Raw genomic sequence first — 20,553 nt, 5'->3', positions numbered from 1 at the left:
CTTATATAATTTTCCTTTAATCCATATATGTCAGTATGCTGTATGAATTAGGGTAATTGTTAGTATTCTTAGCACATACATCAAGAAGACACAAAATATAAAAGCAAACTGGAACCCCTCATTCCCAGGAGCTTTGGATCAGGCCCAACACCATTAACAGAGGACAGCTTTCCCTTCCCATCTTCCCAAGTGGATAAAAGTGATTTTGTTCCCTGTTTGCAAAAACTGTTGTTTTCTGTACCTCATTTCCATGGTCATCAATTATTGAGATGTAGTTGGGTTTAGTGTCATCAGGGTAAGAGAGCAAGACATCATAATGAACCAACTGAACAGAATCCAAACCAAACTCCTTCCACTCAGCTTGGACTTGCTGTGCCAGATGGAGATTCTCTCTTGTTCCTGCTAGGTGAGGAAGCCGTGTAAAATTGCTAGAGAAAGAGAAGCAACGAGTCAGGATCAGGCATTGCAGCTCATAATCAAAACTCCTCTTAGTCAAGCTAGAAATAAACCCCCTCGAGATGACCAGGTGTACCCAGGTCAAATAAGGACCCAGACTCCTCTGTATCTATACTTTTGTCTGTCTTGTACATACGCTGAGGTTACAGGTTTCATTCTGTCCTGAGCTATCACAGGTGTTTGTATATTCCTCACAGTGTAGCTTAGCAAGAATGGCATGATGACATCAGCTGTGGGGTCTTGTCCTTGTTTTACTCCTTGTCTTCTGGATGACCTTAGGCCAATCACTCCTATGCGTAATAACACTGACCTTTCTTGTGAAATGGTGAAAGAACTGAGTATAATAGTATTTGCGTACTTGATTTAGAAATGTGCATAACAAGTGTGATCCCTACTTTTAATCAACTGGATAGTCTCCTTGGATTCCACTATTTTAATTAATTTTGCCACAAATACTCTGAATATGTCTCATTGGCAAATAAAAGAGTTCACAGTGGCTTAAACAAGGAACAGAAAGCCTCAACAGCTTGTCACTTAAAAGTCATGCAGCATGAATAACAAACAGAGAAAGGCACCATAAATAGTGAGTAACCCATTGTCCAAAAAAAAAAAGTGAAGTGCAGGCCACTGAGAAATCCCAGTTGTGAAACTGAAGAAACTCCCAGCTGAATGATGACGTCATCATGATGTCCTCATACTGTCATACGACCATGGCATCAACATGCCACAAAAGCATGTGGCACATCAGCTGGTGCTAATCTTCCATAATAAGGGGGTATAACATTAGGAAAAAAATGATTCTTGAGTTCCAGTAAGAACAAAGCCATCAAATAAAGCACTTTGAAAGAACTATACACTTCTGCTAGTGTATCAAATGCTGCTAGATAAAACCATGTTCCTCTGATACAGTCACAATCTAGTACCAACACTGTTCTAAAAGTACCTGGTACTTTTCTGGATGGTACCATTTTCTGGATGACATATTGAACCAAGAGCACAGTTATTGTTATTGTTAAAACCAACAGCTGCTTTCTGTATGAGTTAGGAGTGTTTAAATCACGTTTTCATTAAAATTTGACTTACGCAGTAACATTATCCTGTATTATATTCCCATCTAACCGAACATCATGTTTTTCTTCATTGCTTCTTCTAATCTGTTGACCGCCTGTACTGGGAGTTCTGAGTAATGACTAAATATCTGCCATATTGCACCACAGAACTGGCCGCACGACAGTAAATGAGGCACGTTTCCCATCGGCATAGAGACAGGGCGTTTAGAGGGCAGAAAGCGGTCCTTTAACAGAGCTGGTTAATAACCATTCACTTCTTAAGAGCCAAAACACAGGTTAAGATGTTAGAAAATCCTAAATCTTCAGTTTCCAACGTTTATATAGTCCAGGACATGGTTGTTATGTAGTAACGAGAATGTACTTTGCAGCTAATTTATTTGCAATAGTCTGTGGCAAGTGCACTTATAATGAAATTGGTGGGATTGCCACAACCCTATGAACTGAAAATATTTTTTCACTAATTTAGTTTTGTAACAAGATACAATTTTGTGCTCTTTAATCAGGCTGGAAATTTAAGGCAAACCTGAATTTGTTAATTACTCTTAAAGTAACTGATAGTATTAACACTTTCTTTACACAACAAGTAAATTTCTATCGATAAACTACAACTTGTGGTCTATTATTGACTGGAATAAATACAGCTTTTATCAAATACTACAGTCTCCAAAAAGAAAAATAATCTCTTTACAAGATTGCTAAATTAAAAAAAAAAACCAACAACAACAACAAAAAAAAACAAACAAAAAACAGTGCATCAGCTTCTAAAGTACAGAAATTAAGAAACTAATTAAAGTAATTAAACTGTAATAGATCAAAAAAATCTTTACTGTCATCTTCCATTGTTTGAATTTTCAGGAATAAATGTTATTAGCTCTGGTTTTAGAATTTATGAAAAGAAATAATGGTACATTTATGATCAATTAATTTAAGCACTAAAGGGTAAATGAGATGAAAAAATTACTGGGGAAAAAAAAAATGGTCTTAAAAAAGACTAAAGCTTTAGGACTATTAGATTTATTAAGAGCAGTGTAATGTTCTATCAGCTGACTAGCTGGTATCTACTATGTTCCAGCTATCCACTGTGGAGAAGGAGAGAGCCTGGAAACGTGTCTTTCTTCATGAAAGTGAGTATAAGGCTGCAACGGTGATAGACTAACACAAAAATCTGTTCACAGCATGACAGTGTGTAGGGACAGTAGCAATAAGATATTAAGGCCTAATCTGTAGGAAGAATTAAGGCTTCAACACTGGTATGATATTCTTCTCTTTTACATTGATGTACTCTATTATTTTCTATTTAATCTCTTCTGGTTTAAGTTCATTCATACAGTCTAGTTTGAGGTGAATGATTTTTCCATAAAAAAAATGTAAGACAAACATAATTGCAGAGTGAGCAGGACACATAAGAGAAAGGCTGAACCTCTACACCATTGTACAAGCATTCATCAAAGGTTGGAGCAAGAGCTTGATCAATTTTTAATTACTTTAAATACTGAGATTACTGACAGTTCCTCAGCTGATTCTAGCACAAACAAGAATGAGAGGAGCTGTCAATCACAGCTCATTGGGACACATTCAGTAAAACCTATGGACAAGGACCTGCACACCATCCTCTGCCTGGTGGCATCCTTGGGCTGGTTACTGCTTGGAGATTTTTGGGGTTTTTTTGACAGATCAGTCTACATATTGCTTACTAAAGAAACTGCTTGATGTTTTCAGCCTTCATTTCAGCCATGAACTCTGCCTTCATCTCCTCATGAGGACTCACAGATGTCTTCTTCTCAGTAGGTTTTGCAAACCAGCCTGTACACCACACCAAAATACAACAGTAAAAACACCAGAGCAGTATCCCCATGACACACACCATTTCTCTTTGGTATCACAAGATTTTCACTATTTTACAATTGTCTTTCTCTCAGGACAAACAGCCACAACGTAATGCAGGCTGCATGGTGACGGCAGTGTCAGTCCTCCCCACATTAAAAGAATTTATTTACCTAGATAGATATTGAGGGGAATCACAGTTATTTTACTGTACATGCAAGGGAGACTTATCTATCTTCCTTTAGCACCAGAACATCATGCTGTCAGTCCTGTCAGTCGTATCAGTCACCTCAGTAATAAGGCAGCAGATTTACAAAAAAGCACAGAAACACAAACACCCTTTGTTAGGAACAGATGTCTCGTAACTCCTTTCTCACTCTCTGGTCTGTCTGGCTCTTATTCTGGAATCTTTCCCCTACTGTGCAGGCATTACCAGAGTAAGTGATGAGAGGAACACCTGGCTATAAAGAAAGTGTTTCTGACATCTGTTTTTATTTTTAAGTCAGAGACTGGACACATTTGGTGCAAATGCAGCAGCAGTTACATGGGTAGTGCAAATCAGAGAGCTGCTGGGGGCCAGAGAGCAGGTAACAAACTGGCACTGGCGAGGCAATGGTCACAACGGTCACTGGCACAGCAAAAGGCTCCTTCCACATGAGAGAGTAATTGAGTCAGGGCTTCCCAATGGCACGAACCCCAAGTACATACCAAAAGGTATTTCAAAATACAAGTGTCTCTGCTGTTTTCCTTCCTCCCCCAAACTGTTCCTGCTCCATCTGTGAGCCAAAAGGGAGGCAGGGAGGGGAAATCTCTTGCGGCAGCAACCCACAGGCCTGCCTGATTGGGCTGAGCAGGAGGTGAGACTTAAATTCTAAGACCACTTCACCCCTTCTTTCTGCGACCCTCCAAACCCCATGTATCTCCCCGCCCTTCTGGTTCGGGCTGTTTCAGCGCACTGGGGTCCAGAGACCTTTCTGAACCCGCCTCACACACCGGGTGCTTCTTCTACTTTATTTAAAAGTAAATCGACAAACAAGTAAAAATGACACTCTCAACAGAATAGGCGGCGTCGGAAATCCCAGGAGGGGCCGGTGGCTGCACAGGCCTGGCCTGAGGGCCGAAGGGAGGGCGGTGTCGGCCGGGGGACACGAACTCACCTTGGGCACCCCCAGCAGCCCGCCCGCTCGTCCCCCAACCCGGCCGTCCCTCGGCTCGGCTCCGAGCCACCTCTCCCGGCTGCAAAGGCCGGAGGTGGCCGAGAGAGCCGCCCGATCCGGAGGGGGTTTATTCTGCACTGTACCGATGAGGAACCCGAGGAGGAAGAGCCCCGTCGCTGCTCCCAGGACGACAGCCCAGAAGCGGCCGCTGGCTGCCCTGGGGCCGGCCAGCTCCGTATTGGCGCCGAGCAACGTCCACATCGCCACCGGCCCGCTCCAAGCTCCACCGCGCCGCTCCCGGCAGCGCCCGCCCCGCCGGTCGAGTCCCGCCGCGGCCCGGCCCGCCCCGGAGGCGGTGGTGGGGGCGGGTCAGGCCGTTGGTCGCGGCCCCGTCAGCGGCTCCTGCCTCGGCCCGGCCGCCTCACACGCAGTCCCGGGACCGGCTGTCAGGGCTCCGCTCTCCCCTCGCTGCCCAGAATCATAGAATCATTTCTGCTGGAAGAGGCCCTCAAGATCGTCTAGTCCAACCATAACCTAACTCTGGTGCTAAACCGTGTCCCTAAGAACCTCGTCTACACATCTTTTAAACCCCTCCAGGGATGGTGACTCCACCACTGCCCTTGGCAGCCTGTTCCAATGCCTGACAACCCTTTCCATGAAGAATTTTTTCCTAATATCCAATCTGAACCTTCCCTGGTGCAACCTGAGGCCATTTCCTCTCGTCCTATCACTTGTTACTTGGGAGAGAAGACCAACACCCTCCATGCTACAACCTCCTTTCAGGCAGTTGTAGGCAGTGATAAGGTCTCCCCTCAGCCTCCTTTTCTCCAGGCTGAACAGGGATAAGGCCCTTCTGCCATCACGGTCCGGGCGAGGCTGCAGATGTTGGAGCCCTTTGGGTACCAAAGGTGTTTCCCGGCGCTTGCTGCTCTCACTGATGTCTCTCAGTCTGCCCAGGCGTGTCCACGTCCCCTCTGCCTTCCCCTCTCTCCCTGCAAGTCCTAAGTATCCTGCCACCCCGTATTTCTTTTAACTTGCTACGAAGTGTGGTGAGGAGGCAAAGTGATGGCCTCAAGTTGCACCAGGGGAGCTTTAGATTGGATATTAGGAAAAAATTCTTCCCGGAAAGGGTTGTCAGGCATTGGAACAGGCTGCCCAGGGCAGTGGTGGAGTCACCGTCCCTGGAGGTGTTTAAAAGAAGCATAGACAAGGTTCTTAGGGACATGATTTAGTGCTAGAGTTAGGTTATGGTTGGACTCGATGATCCTGAGGGTCTCTTCCAGCAGAAATGATTCTATGATTCTATGATGATATCGACACCTGGTTCGCTGTGGCTAGTCTGCACAGGACATTCTACACATTCTGGCCCTATTGCCCAATAGCCCCACTTTCAGTGCTGATCTGAACGGAGTGCTCTGCCACATTGTTGGGTAGTGAGGTGGACTGCGAACTGGCTGAAGGGAAGAAGTCAGAGAGTCGTGGTCAATGGGGCGGAGTTCAGTTGGAGGCCTGTATCTAGTGGAGTGCCTCAGGGGTCAGTACTGGGGCTAATATTATTCAATATATTCATCAGTGATTTGGATGAGGGAATAGAGTGTACTGTCAGCAAGTTTGTTGATGACACCAACCTGGGAGGAGCGGCTGACATGCCAGAAGGCTGTGCTGCCATCCAGAGACCTGGACAGGCTGGGCAGGGAAACATTTAACAAAATATAACAAGGGAAAGTGTAGAGTCTTGCATCTGGGTAGGAACAACCGCAAGTTCCAGTATAAACTGGAGAATGACCTATTAGAGAGCAGCGTAGGGGAAAGGGACCTGGGGTCCTGGTGGACAGCAGGATGACCATGAGACAGCACTGGGCCCTTGTGGCCAGGAAGGCCAATGGCATCCTGCGGTGTGTTAGAAGGGGGGTGGTTAATAAGTCGAGAGAGGTTCTCCTTCACCTCTACTCTGCCCTGGTGAAACCACATCTGGAATATTGTGTCCAGTTCTGGGCCCCTCAGTTCCAGAAGGACAGGGAACTGCTGGAGACAGTCCAGCGCAGGGCAACAAAGATGATCAAGGAAGTGGAGCATCTCCCTTATGAGGAAAGGCTGAGGGAGCTGGGGCTCTTTAGCTTGGAGGAGACTGAGGGGTGACCTCATTAATGTTTACAAATATATAAAGGGTGAGTGTCAGGAGGATGGAGCCAGGCTCTTCTCGGTGGCAACCAATGGTAGGACAAGGGGTAATGGGTTCAAACTGGAACACAAGAGGTTCCACTTATATTTGAGAAGAAACTTCTTCTCAGTGAGGGTGACAGAGCACTGGAACAGGCTGCTCAGGGGGTTGTGGAGTCTCCTTCTCTGGAGACATTCAAAACCCGCCTGGACACGTTCCCGTGTAACCTCATCTGGGTGTTCCTGCTCCAGGAGGGGGATTGGACTGGATGATTTTTTGAGGTCCCTTCCAATCCCTGACATTCTGTGATTCTGTTATTGTCAAGCCAAACCAAGATGCCTGACAAGTGGCCCTCAGCTTGCTGGCCGTTGTAGATACAATTCTGGGAATGCCCAGCCCTCGTCTATAATATATAAGGAACCTAAGTTTGGAAATGAGCACATTGGGTGTTGTACCCCTACCCAGCAACCTACTATCCTTCCCCATATGTGCCTGGAGGGGTATAATGTGCCCGTGTTCACTACTCCACCACTACTCATTGATGGAAGCTGAAGCCGATGTGGTGTTTAAGTTAAGTAGGCTGAAGAATGAACACATCTTCTGGTCTTCCTAAAAAAGATTAATATGGCCAGGGCGTCTTTGGGCATAAGAACTTGGAAGAGCTCCTGGATCAGCTATTTTCTGTTTGAAGCACTTGGAAATAAGGTTAATGAAGCACCATGGGACTAAGTGCTGAGCAAAAGCATTTCTTATCTCTTGATTAATATTCCAGAGGGATTTAAACAAACCCCAGCAGCTTATGTCCACATTTATTCAAGTAAAATAAGATGGAAGGAAACAGTGAGGAAACCGAGATGGGGATGTTGTAAAAAGTTTGGTGCTGTTCAGTACTCTGAAATTAATTGACCTACCCACACCACTCAGAAGCTCTGAATTACTGCTTTGAGACATTTTACCTATAGTCTTCCAGTGTGCTGACAGCTTTGACAGGACATTATGACCCTTAAATACACAATAGCAGCATCCAAAGGATGTAGGAAAGCTTTATTAAAGAACAAATTATAGTTATGATAAATGCATAACATGTTACGCTTGTTCCTATACAGAATCTTATGGGTCAATTTGCAGGCCAAGCCTTTGTTCAATAAACTGAAAGTAGGAAAAGTTAATGCTTTTTCTCTCTCTATGATTTAGTGGAAAATTTTCAAGTAATTAAAGTACTTTAAGTTATTTTTCTTTCAGCTGTGAGGAATGTTTGAGGAACATTTTCAATTAATCCACATGAGGAAACAAACTCACTGGTTTTTGAGATGCAAATCTTAGGCAGTGTTTTGGTTAGGATTATCCTTTTACGTATTTTTTATCATGACACAGTTTTTCTTACATTCAGTTGCATACAATATAATGGGACTCTTTTAGGTAGGGTTTGTACTTGCAAGATGTTGAGGAACCTAGTTCTATGTTAAGGAGCTTTTCAAAACACCTGAACAAAGCCCTGTTTAACCTGATCTAACTTGGCCATTAACTCTGTTTTCAGCAGGAGTTGGTCTGAATTGACCTCCTGGCATCCCTTCTAACATTTTTCTATGATTCTGTGAATTTAATGGAGAGCTGCTTGTGGATGAATATGTCATATGCTTTGTAAATATGAAAGTGTGGTTTTCTCTGTTACAAATTTGCAATACAGATAGTGAAATGAAAAGACCTGCCTAGTTCCCAAGGGTTCTGCAGGATTAAATCATTTATTTTGAAAAAAGTAAAGAAATTTATGAGTTCCAAGTCTTTATTATACTGTAGAACCACTAATTAAATTTGAAGTGTTTTTAATAGAAGTTATTGTTACATACTTCATGAGTGAATTAAATTAAATGTATTGTTATGGAGTGTCAATAGAAGAGCAGGAAATGAAACCTAGAAGACTTTTCACATAAAAAACTTTTCTTACACTTTATTCCAGCTTCACCTTTTGAAAATAACAGCTTCACACTTTTTACTCATACAATGTAAGGCATGCAAATAATAAATAGGTTTATAACTCCTGTTTTCCTTTTGCCTTCTATATATTCTTGTATTTGCAATAGAAATTGCATAGATAAAACTTTCTCAGGTGCCTAGAAACCATGCTGCTTCTGGTTTTCCCAAGTGACTAAAGTTCTTCTGAAACATCCCATTCTGCAACATGAAGGTGCCACATATGCCTATGAACTGGAAATAAAACTTGAGCTTTCTTAATATCTCTCTCCTTATTTGTCTCTCTATAAAGAAGTCAGAATGCTGCCTCTGGGCCTACATGGAGCACTGAGCAATGATAAAAGTCAATGTAAACAGCACCTCCCCGATTTTAATTTTTGGTATTCAAGTGTATTACCTTTCCGTGTTGGGTTTGTGCTTTGTCCCTATGCTGTGTGCTTAGAGATCTGTGGAGTATTTATGTTGCTGTGATAACGTTCCTTCTCCTGAGGCTCTGGTGACTATCAAAAACAGAGTAGCAGCAAGGCTGCTTTCCTACTGTAGTGGCTCACTCGTTTTGTCATCCTTCTCTCTTCCAAGTTCCTTTTTTATCCCCTTTCCTCCTCTCTCAGCTCTTAAAACTCTGCAGGGGAATCCATTCTTATGCCCTAGTGAAAATGGTAATCAATTGACCATAGTATTAACTACCTGCTCAGGTGTGCTCTTCTGTTAACTCCCTTCTGTCTTGAATGGTGACATTAGTTACTCTGTCAGAAATAATTATGCTTCCATCTTCTGGGGGTCGCTGGTGAAATGGTGGAACACTTCAGCTTCCACAGAAGTGAACATCCATCTATTTGCAGAAGGGATTACGGTTCTTCAAACAGTACAGCATTTGGGGATAATATACTGTAAAAGAAGGAAGAGGAGGGTACTGTGAACTACTGTAAAGACCTCTAAGGATCTGTGCTACACACAGAGAGACCTGAGGTAGTTCTGGATTGTTAACACTCAGACCTGGTGTTGCAAGATGCGGAAGGATAAAGCTAAGTAAAGACGCCTGCACTGATTTAACAGCTTGCCATACTGCATGAGGGAGCTTTTCCTCTTATTCCTGCTCTTGGCTTCCCAAGTCCATTTTCTCCCAGTTGTGGTGCTCACCAGATTGCTCATGAACTGATTTGTTAGGCTTCATCAATATGGCACAGAAGACTATTTACTTCTCTCAACTTCAGCTTGCTGCTGGATTATGGTGTTGAATTGGCCCGTGGTGGAGTCAGACAAGCTGCAGACATGACAGAAGGTAATCCAGGGAGTATCTGCCCCTTTTTTGGCAGGAGAATGTTAAATCAGCCCAAACTGACCTGCGTTAATGTCACCATGAGAACGTAAATGGCCTTATTACTGCAGAATTAACTCCACCACAGCTGAACTGCCTTTTCTCTTTCTATGGATTGAGAACAAGTTTTTACAGAAAAACAATTTCTTCTGTGGCTGTTTTTGGCTTTTGTCTTCCCAGGGCACTGATCTTTCACATATAGCAAGCATAAGTTCTGGTGTTTCTTCTAGCAAAGACTGGGGTGCCAATGTGGAAAACAAGGAGAATGGAGCAGAATTAATGATGTACATATGAAAATCCTTTCAGGTGTTAGGACATAGTTGAAATTAAAATATATGCCTTTCTGCTCTGAGAAATCAATAAAGCAATTTAGTCATGTTGCAGCTGCTTTAAGATGAGCATCCTGACCATATTTGCTTTCCTCATAGCTGCACTGGGGTGCTCTGACACCTCCTAATATCCTAGTTTTTGCACGCTTCATGAGTAAAGTCTAAGAGACTTCAATTGTATCACCTATTAAATACCTTTTTTACTGATGGTAAGTCACAGTTAGCCAATAAGCATTCTTTGAATTTTACAGAATAGTGGTATTGCTGTAGTTATCACTGTTACCTGTGTTTTGGCAATTTTGTTTGCTCCTAGCTGTTTATTCTTTAAGACATTCTATTGCAGCTGTCAAAAGATTAAGTGTATCTAGTCAGAAGCAGGGATCCATGTCAATTCTGTTGGTGAACAAGAAATAGTGGCTTTAAATCTTGAAAACAAGTTAAAAATAGGCACCACTGTTATGGACATTTGTGTTTGTTGTGTGATTACATCGTAATGCAAAGTATGAAGCTTATTTTTTTAATAGTTTCCTGTTGTGAATTTCATTTTCTCAGAAATGAGCGGCTAATAATTCTCAGTGGGATTTTTTGTGGTCAGATGTAAAAAATAAATATCCGCTTCAGAATTTTACGATGTCTGTTTCAATTTTTGTCCTATTCAGGATGATTCTGTGGTTGGAGTTTTCATGCTCTTTTATTTCTTTATATCTCTTTTATTATACAGAGAAATTAGAGTACTTGGCCTTAGATAGCACCATTTTTCCTAGGTAGTTTGAAGCACATTATGCAGAGTAATTCTTCTAATGCTCACTGAGTCTGAAGTACAGAGTCTTTCTGACTTGTCTGAGGTCACTGTAGTAGATAGGAAGGTCTCTGATTTCCCAGTACCCTGTATCCCGACAGCAAGGCTACAACAGCTGAATCCAAAGCCTGTAGTATTCCTTACACTTGACTTGCAGATGATGAGCCGACTAGTTCTTGGTCCTTGCAACTGCTGTTACTGCAAAGGCAGGTTGTTTTGACTGAGATAGTTATGAACTGTGTGGATGTAGAAAAGAATTCTACCAGGGAAAGTTCAATTTACTGTATCATAATTTTTACTGTCAGTAAAAAGTGGTGAGGTTTTTTTTCCTCATTTGTCTGTGTATTTCAAGAATTGTCTTTCCTTGAAAAATATCCCAGTGGCTCAAATGAACTGTCCCCTAAGCAGACACCTAAATACTTCACTGATGTTCACTACATACAAATCTGTAGTGTTGACCTGAATCACAGCAGTATTACTCTCTAGTCACTTAAAAAAGCAACTGCACTGGTGTGAAATTGGAATGATACTCAAGTAAAGCAGACTCCTGAACTTTGTGTGATCACCATGCCAAGGACAAATTGGAGTACATTCAACCTCCTGATAAAAAAAAAAGCAATTGAGAGAGCAATAAAAGGATATGCAGCTGTAGAAAAAAAATATGAGCAAAGGACAGAGTTCAGATTAAAAACAGAAGCTGAAGAAAGGCAAGGCAAGAAATAAACAACTCTCTAAAATAACTCTTGTGAAAGTCCTGCAGTGCAAGGGGAAAAATGTTTTCTCCTACCCTGACCTCGAAAGAGAAGTCATCAGTTCTCTGAATCTCTATGTGAAAAGGAAGTGCTAACATCTGTTTCCCCATGTTCAGTCAGTGAACTTGAAAAGAAATTAACTTCAAGAATTCAGTCACGTTGGGTGTTCTACCCAGCGGTGTAAGAAAAGCTCTCTTCTGCTGAGCCTTTTTATGTTGAAAATGCATCATTTCAGTGGAGTTTGAAAGAAGCACTAAACTAAATTGATTGAAATGAGAGTCTGTCAGATTGCAGGGTGAATTAAATTGCCCACTTCTTCCCTCAGTCACTACAAGATTAATTCAGTTGTAAACGCCTTTCCTTCTCTTGTTGAGAGATACCTTAATAATTTCAATATTGTTGTGGTACAGTTAAAATTACATCTGCCTCTCTGTCTTCAAGTATGAGGCCAACGAAACGGATCACTCTGAGGTGACCTGCCATGTCTACTTACTTTTTTCTCATTGTATGTGAATGGCAGGCACAAGAGGGCAGGTCCCATTCATGTCTTAGTCTATTTTGATTGCTGAATATCGTTATCACAGAAAATATCTTCTCGCACATGCTTCAGCTGCTAGGCAAGAAGTGCAAACCAAACACATTTCTGGCACCTATATAGTGAAAGACTGAAGTGAAAGGATGTATGGCAGTAGGTACGTATGGGGATCAGTTGGGTATGTCCTGCCTGAATGTTACTGGTGACATAGAATTTGGCTCTGTCAAAGTATTTAGTGTTACAGCACTTAACTTGCAGGTTCTTGCTCTTCAGTGGCTGCCAATGGTCAGTGAAATTGATGTAGACTTTAGGTTTTGTTCCTAAAAGACTGCTAAAACAAACCCATTGATGAGAACTTACAGATTCTTTTATGGATGCTAAAAAGGAGCTGCAAAGTTTGGCTGCATTCTGCATCCAAAACTGTAAATGTGATCATCTTCATTAAATTATAAAAAAAAACCCAAGTAGATATTAGTAGAATATTAATAAAATTAGTTTTCTGCAGAACATATGTGTCATTTCATATGCTATATTATTAATTTGTATTATAGGAGTACCTACAGCCTCAGATGTCACTGGTGCTATGCATATATGGGGATGCCTATGAAATATGGCACTGTTACCATACATACCTGACCGAAGGTTTTATATGAGTGTTTTACCAAAAGGTTTAATCATTTCTTCCTCACCTGAGGAACTTAAATAAAGGTGGTCTGACTTACTATAGCATTTCATTCAGTCCTTGGAGAATTTATGTTCTACATTTTGAGCCCACAGGGTGAATCCTCTAGACAGTCACACAAAGAGGGTTTAAAAAAGAAATGTTGCCAATAGCAACTTGTTCTTCTGTTGGAACAAGACAAAGTTATTTGATAAGACAGCATGGAAATAGGGAAGCTGGGGAGAATTAATGGAAAGCTTAAATATTGGTATTTTGAAAATATAAATGAAACAGTCTTAAATTGCAGGGTTTTTGATAGGAAAATGAAAGTGAGCAATTCCTCCTACATAAATGTTATAGACTTGCATCCTGACTAGCATCACACCTTGGTGACTAGCCTTCCTCACAATGTCCATATCATCAGTTCTTCTTCTGATGCTTTTGGCCACCTCAGTATCAGCTTCCTGGACGTCACAGTCAAACACCACCACTGTTACCATCTAACAGTATCGTCTAGATTCTACAGGACGTAGTGATGTGCTGGTACAGGGGTGGCGGGGCTGGTATTGTCTGTAGGGTTGGTGTTCTACTAGAAAAAGGATGATGGCCACATGAGAATCTCTTGCTCTTCTACGCAGACCTATTTTTAAGCCTTTTTAGAGCTCATCTGCAGAGAGTAAGTTACATGAGGGAAAGTGAAGGAGAATGCAATAATTGAAGCATTTTGAAAACAAAAGGTAAATGAGAATAATTAAATTTCTGAGAACTTGCATATATAAGTATTGAATCCTGGAATATCTTATAAATGTTACTAACCCTGAAACAAAAGAAAATACAGGTAATACACACGTTCTTTGAAAGTACTGTTAAAGCACGATAGAGATGAGAGCATTTCCTTATTTTTCTGTAATATTTATGTTTAGCCAGCAGATGGCAAACACAGACTGCCCACCAATCTGAGTATATTCACCTCCTCTTTATCTAATTTCCACGATCCAAGACCACAGCCCAACAGAGCTGTGTTGCTTTCAAGGAAGTCACCAAAAAGAAACACATCACCGTTTTGATTCTTCTGATTTCCACTTGCCTTATGTAAGTGCAGCTGTGGCATTGACAATTTCGGAAAGTGAGGAATCAGGCCTGCTGAATTCATATGTCTGCAAACACGTGCCTGTGTAATGCATTTAAACCCAGTAGAGTAAATTCATTCTTTGAGAGTTACATTCTTCTCACAGCTCTTTTTCTTGTCTGGTTGGGTAAGGTCATGTCCTCAGTTTGCAAAAAGAGGCAATGATACAAATTCAACTGAGTTATATTGGCCTGAGATAGTGAAAACAATAGAATCATAGAATCATAGAATGGTTTTGGCTTGGAAGAGACATTAAAATTAATCTAGTTCCAACCTCCCTGCCATGGGCAGGGACATCTTCCACTAGAACAAGTTGCTCAAAGCCCCGTCCAACCTGGTCTTGAACAATTCCAGGGATGGGGCAGCCTATTCCAGTGCCTTCCAGCCTTGTCTAGGCAGCCTGTTCCAGTGTCTCACCACCCTCATGGAGAAGAATTTCTCCCTTACATCTAATCTAAATCTCCCCTCTTTTAGTTTAAAGCCATTACCCCCTGTCCTATAATTACATGACCTTGTAAAGCGTCCTTCTTCATCTTTCTTATAGGCCTCCTTTAGGTACTGGAAGGCTGCTATAAGGTCTCTATAGAGCCTTGTTTCCTCCAGGCTCAATAATCCCAACTTTCTCAGCCTGTCTTCATAGGAGAGATGCTCCAGCCCTCTGGTCATCTTTGTGGCCTCCTCTGAACTTGCTTCAACAGGTCCATGTCCTTCTTTTGTTGGAGGCCCAGAGCTGGATGCAGTATTCCAGGTGAGGTCTCACCAGAGCAGAGGGGCAGAATAACCTACCTCAACCTCCTGGCCATACTTCTTTTAATGCAGCCCAGGACATGGTTGGCTTTCTGGGCTGCAAGTGCACATTGATGGTTCTTGTTGAGCTTCTCACCAACCAACACCCCCAAGTCCTTCTCCTCAGGACTGCTCTCAATCCATTCTCTGCCCACCCTGTATTTGTGCTTGGGATTGCCCTGACCTGTATGCAGGACCTTGCACTTGGCCGTGTTGAACTTCATGAGGTTCACACAGGCCCATCTTGAGCCTTTCAAGGTCCCTCTGGATGACATCCCTTCCTTCCAGCATGTCAACAGTACCACACAGCTTGGTGTCATTAGCAAATGTGCTGAGGGTGCACTCAATTCCACTGTCCATGTTGCTGACAAAGATGTTAAATAGCACTAGTGTCAATACCAGCCCTGAGGAACACCACTCATCACTGATCTCCACTTGGACATGGAGCTGTCAATGGCACTCTTTGAGTGCAACCATCCAGCCAATTCCTTATCCACTGAGTGTTCCATCCATCAAATCTGTGTGTCTCTATTTCATGTGGTATGGTGTCAAATGCTTTGCACAAGTCTAGGTAGATGACATCAGTTACTCTTTCCTTATCTGCCAACTCTGTAACCCCATTGTAGAAGGCTACCCAGTTTGTCAGGCACATTTTGCCCTTAGTGCCTTAGTGAAACCATTTTGGCTGCCACAAATCACCTCTTTATTTTCCACGTGCCTTAGCATAGATTCCTGGTGGGTTTGCTCCATGATCTTGGCAGGCAGGGAGGTGAGATTGACTGGCCTGTAATGTCCCCCATCTTCCTTCTATATCTTTTTAAAAATGTGAGCTATGTTTCCCCTTTTCTAGTCAGTGAGAACTTCACCAGACTGCCACAACTTCTCAAATATGATGAATAGTGGCTTAGCAACTTTATCTGCCAGTTCCCTCAGGATCCATGGATACATCTCTTAGGGTCCAATGGACTTGTGCAACTTCAGGTTCCTTAGGTGGTCTTGAACCTGATCTTCTCCTCCAATGGGTCATTCTTCGTTCTCCCAGTCCCTGCCTTTTCCTTCTGTGACTTGAACAGTGTGGCTGGAGCACTTGCCAATGAAGACTGAGGCAAAAAAAGTCATGGAGTACCTCAACCTTCTCCATATTCCAGGTAACCAGTTCTCCCATTCCCTTCTGGAGACGGCCCACATTTTCTTTAGTTTTATCACTGACATACCTATAGAAGCTTTTCTTGTTGCCCTTGATGTCCCTGGACATATTTAATTCTATCAGGGCTTTAGCTTTCCTAACCTGATCCCTGGCAGCTGAGGCAATTTCTCTGTATTCCTCCCAGCCTACCTGTCCTTGCTTCCACCCTCTATAGGCTTCCTTTTTGTGTCTAAGGTTGTCCAGGAGCTCCTTGTTCATGTACGCAAGGTGTTTTTGCCTGACTTCCTCTTTGTTGGGATGCATCTCTCCTGAGCTTGGAGAAGGTGATCCTTGAGTATTAACCAGCCTTCTTGGGCCCCTAGTCCTAGTTTTACAACATCTGGTGTCATGCAGCCTACTAGCTATACTGACACTTGCTAAATCTCATACATTCAATGTTAGAAACACTGTTCAACTTTCTTTACTCCCATTCATTCTTTCCTTCCTTCTTATGCCTTCTTTCATTATCAGGCCTACTGAGTAGGAGATACGGCAGTATTACAACTTACTTGGAGTGTGCATCCTATGGAGAACCTGTTAGGATCCCATCTCCTCATTTCAGACTAGCCTTCCACTCTGGTATACTAATGTTAAAAAATGCCTCTGTTCTTCCACCCTGATGTCAATAATAGAATGAAAGTTGAAGTCTGACTTATGTATTTTGAAAGAGAGATACTTAAATTCTTCAGTCAGAGGGGTGATTGTCAGCATTTTGCAGAGACAGAGTTCTGCAGGACTGGACCCTGTGCAAAATTGTTATGGGATGTGACCTTCTTAGAAGGGGACTTGTGATCTAAATAACGTGGGGGAGTTATCATCAGGATGACTAGGGACATATCCAAGATCACAGTTTATCAAGACAGAACCAAGACTGAACCCAGTATTCAAATTTACTAGCACTATAGCATTCAGTGAACAAAAATTATCACTTAAGGGTTTGGTTTTTTGAGCTCTTAGGACTGGTTTTAATTTCAGTGTAGTGGCTACTTAATTTAGAAATTACTACCCAAGGAGGACACAAGAATAGCAACACATGAAGGTTAGTTTTTCTGTGAGCTGCCAGATGTGTGTTTTGTATTTGGCTTTTATTTTGCCTGTGTGCTGTGAATTTTTCTGAGCTGGCAGGATTTGAGGAACATACAAAAATCCAGCATTTTAATACCCTTGCTACTCGAATGAATAATTTGAGTAGGCAGCTTGGGAGGGGCCATACATAACAGAGACATGCAAGAAACAAAATGAGGCCTGATGATTTAATGACATTTGTTTATTTCCAGAGGAAACCTCTTGATATTAGTATGGTTTCTCTGGATTTCTTGAATGCAAAGAAAGGCAGCAAATGGCTCCCTAAATCTAACTGGACTTTGGCCAGCTTTGAGAGTATTGATCTAAAAGGTTTGGGGGATTTTTATTTCACAGAATCACAGAATGTCAGGGATTGGAAGGGACCTTGAAAGTTCATCCAGTCCGATCCCCCTCCTGGAGCAGGAACACCCAGATGAGGTTACACAGGAAGGTGTCCAGGTGGGTTTTGAATGTCTCCAGAGAAGGAGACTCCACAGCCTCCCCGTGCAACCGGTTCCAGTGTTCTGTCACCCTGACCATGAAGAAGTTTATTCTTATATTCAAGTGGAACCTCCTATGTTCCAGTTTGCACCCATTTCCCCTTGTCTTACCATTGGTTATTATTTGCTTCTTTAAATACCTTTTATCTTAAAGGAAAAAAAAAGCCTTCAAAGGAAGTTTAAATCCAATAGAAAAACCTGCATGGCTGAGTGGATGACAAGAAATGATGCTAGAACTTCCCCAAAACTGCTTTGTAATGTAGAACGGTACAAGGTAGGAGGTGTGTTTCTTTCCTCTGTGGAAAAAAAAAAAAAATCAAAATTGGGGATTTAGGATGTGGTAATGACTGAAGAATCTTGGACATGTATAAGCTGAGGAAGTGACAAGCAAAGTATCATCATTTTATTTTGTTTAGTCACCATGAACAAAGGGAGGGTTTCCTTCTTGCTCCAGAACTGCTTTTCTACAGGTAAGTCCAATTACACTCCAGCATGACATCCTGGCCATCAGCAAGCCCATGACTCAGCAGGCTCTAATGCTGCTTTGAGGTTGCTGCAGGTGGAAATCAAGTCAAATACAAGCTCTAGAGGAAAATTGTATTAGAGTACTGGGACCACAGGGTCTCATAGTAGGACAGAAGGCTCTTTAACAGGATCCTGTTGGACTGTAAATATTTGAAGCTGAAGTGCAGTGCCATAGGCTTTTTTCTTGCTGTCTTTGCCTGATAGAAAGGTGCAGCATGGTGGTGTGATGCAGCTCAGGCCTGCTAGTTGCAGCCAACGCATTAAATCAGTCAGCAGGAAGGCAGCTGTGATGATGTACCTTGGCATATCTAGAAGGGAGCACAAAGTGAAAGCCACTTCCATGGGTCCCTCATGCTTATGCCCTTTCTTTGACACATTGGCTGCAGGAGAGTGCAAGAGGCTGATGCAGGGTGCAATCTTGGTTCTCTGAGCAGCTATTTCAGTTTTCTTGTTCTCGGTTTTGATCTGAGGACTGGCCTTCAAAAGGGACATAGCTATGAAGTTGATTCCTAAGGAGCCACTTGTCTCAGTTCTACCTTAAACAGCAGCCTACACATTTAGAACACTGCACACTGCATGGATGAGAAATCACAGGCCCACTTCTTTCCTTCCCACGTATTTCATTTGCTGGTAGCTTTTCTGAAAGGCTTTATCATTGACTGCTTCCTGACCTACTTTATTTCAGATGTGTAGACTGGAAAGGATTTCAGCAGCTACTGTTCATTCTCTTCTGGAAAGAAAAGCTGGCAATACAGTTTTTATTTTCATCTTAGACAAAAAAAAAAAAAAGTTACTCATGTCCTAAGGCAATGTCATCATTTGCCTTCAGTTTAGGTGATATGAAAGAACATGTCTATTTGTGCTTTTGATTTGAATATTAACTGCCATTCCTTTACTTGAATAAAAGATGCTGCATCCTTATATCTTCAGGGAGTTTTGAGTTCAACATGGATACCCCAAGCTGTTGATGCCTTTCTGTTTGCAGTCTTGAAGATCAAGCGGTCAATCTTGAATAGCTAAGCTACTGTTCATTTCTATTAGAGTCTTTTTGAGACTTCCTAATGCTTTGGGGTTTTTTTTGTTGTTTTTGTTTGGTTTTGTGTTTTTTAAGAAAACAAAAACAAACAAACAAACACAGCTGAGAGTCTAAAACTGACCCTTGCTGCTGTGAAACTATCATGATTCATAATAAAAATTTGGTTTTATTCAAGTTAGTATTATACTAGAGCAGAGGTAAAACCTGAGCTCCTATAATATATATTGTATAATTCATAGATATCTAGTAGGTGTTATATTATAGACTTCTTCACTTTCAGTAGACATATGCACAGGAAAAAAGAATATGTTATATTGTTACATAAGAGGGACACAGATTGTAGAGCACTGCAGGAACTGTAAATGACTTGCCAGAGTCCTCTTTGCTGCAAGACCAGAGTTATTGCAATGTACTGTCTATAGAATAATTACATTGTGAAATATCCTTGAGGTTAATAAGTGCTTTGGTAGGGGGTGGGAGATAATTTTTTAATGTTAGATAAAGTACTCTTGCAAACTTCTCTATCTGGTATTTTGCTGGGCTGTTGGGATACTTCATCATTTTGTGAATGGAGTCATTAGTAAGGATGATGCTGTGGTGCCTAGGCAGCCAACTGCTTTTAACAGGAGAAATGTTTGAAAAGCTCAGTTTGACTATTGGTCTTTGCCTTGATTCTACAACTTCAGGAACTGGTTGAGCAAGGGCTGTACTCTTGGACCTTTTTGATGTGTTCTGTGCTGCATGGCAACAGGAGAGCTCACTGGTTATTTTTACCAGCTGTTATACATGAGGAAATTCCATCTTGGATATTTGGGGTTTTTTTAGAACAGAAACATCTTGAACTTTTATTATTATTACAGAAGATAGCTGTTTATATTCCAGTGAGCAATGTTAGTGCTGCTCCTGAGATCACATGAAAATGTCTCTGCCTTAACATCCTCATCAGCTCTATCCTTTACAATATATGCTCTTATATCTTTGCCTGCTTCTCGCATGACACACTGGAATGCATGTTTAGGGAAGAGAGAGTGTTATCTGAGAACTGCAATAGAAACCTGTGTTAAGACTTCAAAAAATGGCTAGTTATTGTAAGAATTCAAATTGAGAGAAAGCAAAATACCCTATCTTTCTGTTGCTATTTTTCATTTGATTCTGCAGAATCTACTATTTGAAAATGAGTCTCTCTGAGTTGTGTGAAGGTTTGCCTCTGAGATCCTGTCTTTATTTTGTCTTTGACTAGCTATGTCAACTGGAAAAGGATCCCCTGTGTCACTTTGGGGAACTCAGTCTTCT

General features: G+C 41.9%; 1 protein-coding gene across 1 annotated transcript in view; it reads right to left on the bottom strand.

Moving 5' to 3' along the window:
* Nucleotides 1-4,832, bottom strand: part of LOC136098857 (putative N-acetylated-alpha-linked acidic dipeptidase) — a 31,027-nt gene extending 26,195 nt beyond the window's left edge. Inside the window, exons 1-3 of the mRNA XM_065832604.2 lie at nucleotides 4,651-4,832; nucleotides 3,221-3,329; nucleotides 242-428 (exon numbers count right to left, since the gene is read on the bottom strand). Of these exons, the coding sequence (XP_065688676.1) occupies nucleotides 242-428; nucleotides 3,221-3,329; nucleotides 4,651-4,768 (414 nt within the window). The 5' untranslated portion in view covers nucleotides 4,769-4,832. The remainder of the gene's footprint in view (nucleotides 1-241; nucleotides 429-3,220; nucleotides 3,330-4,650) is intronic.
* Nucleotides 4,833-20,553: the final 15,721 nt, after the last annotated feature.

This window comes from Patagioenas fasciata, chromosome 1 (genome assembly GCF_037038585.1).
Source record: "Patagioenas fasciata isolate bPatFas1 chromosome 1, bPatFas1.hap1, whole genome shotgun sequence".
Classification (NCBI taxonomy): Eukaryota; Metazoa; Chordata; class Aves; order Columbiformes; family Columbidae; genus Patagioenas; species Patagioenas fasciata.
The sequence above is the reverse complement of the archived record's forward strand: the minus strand, read 5'-3'. Positions and strand labels throughout refer to the sequence as shown.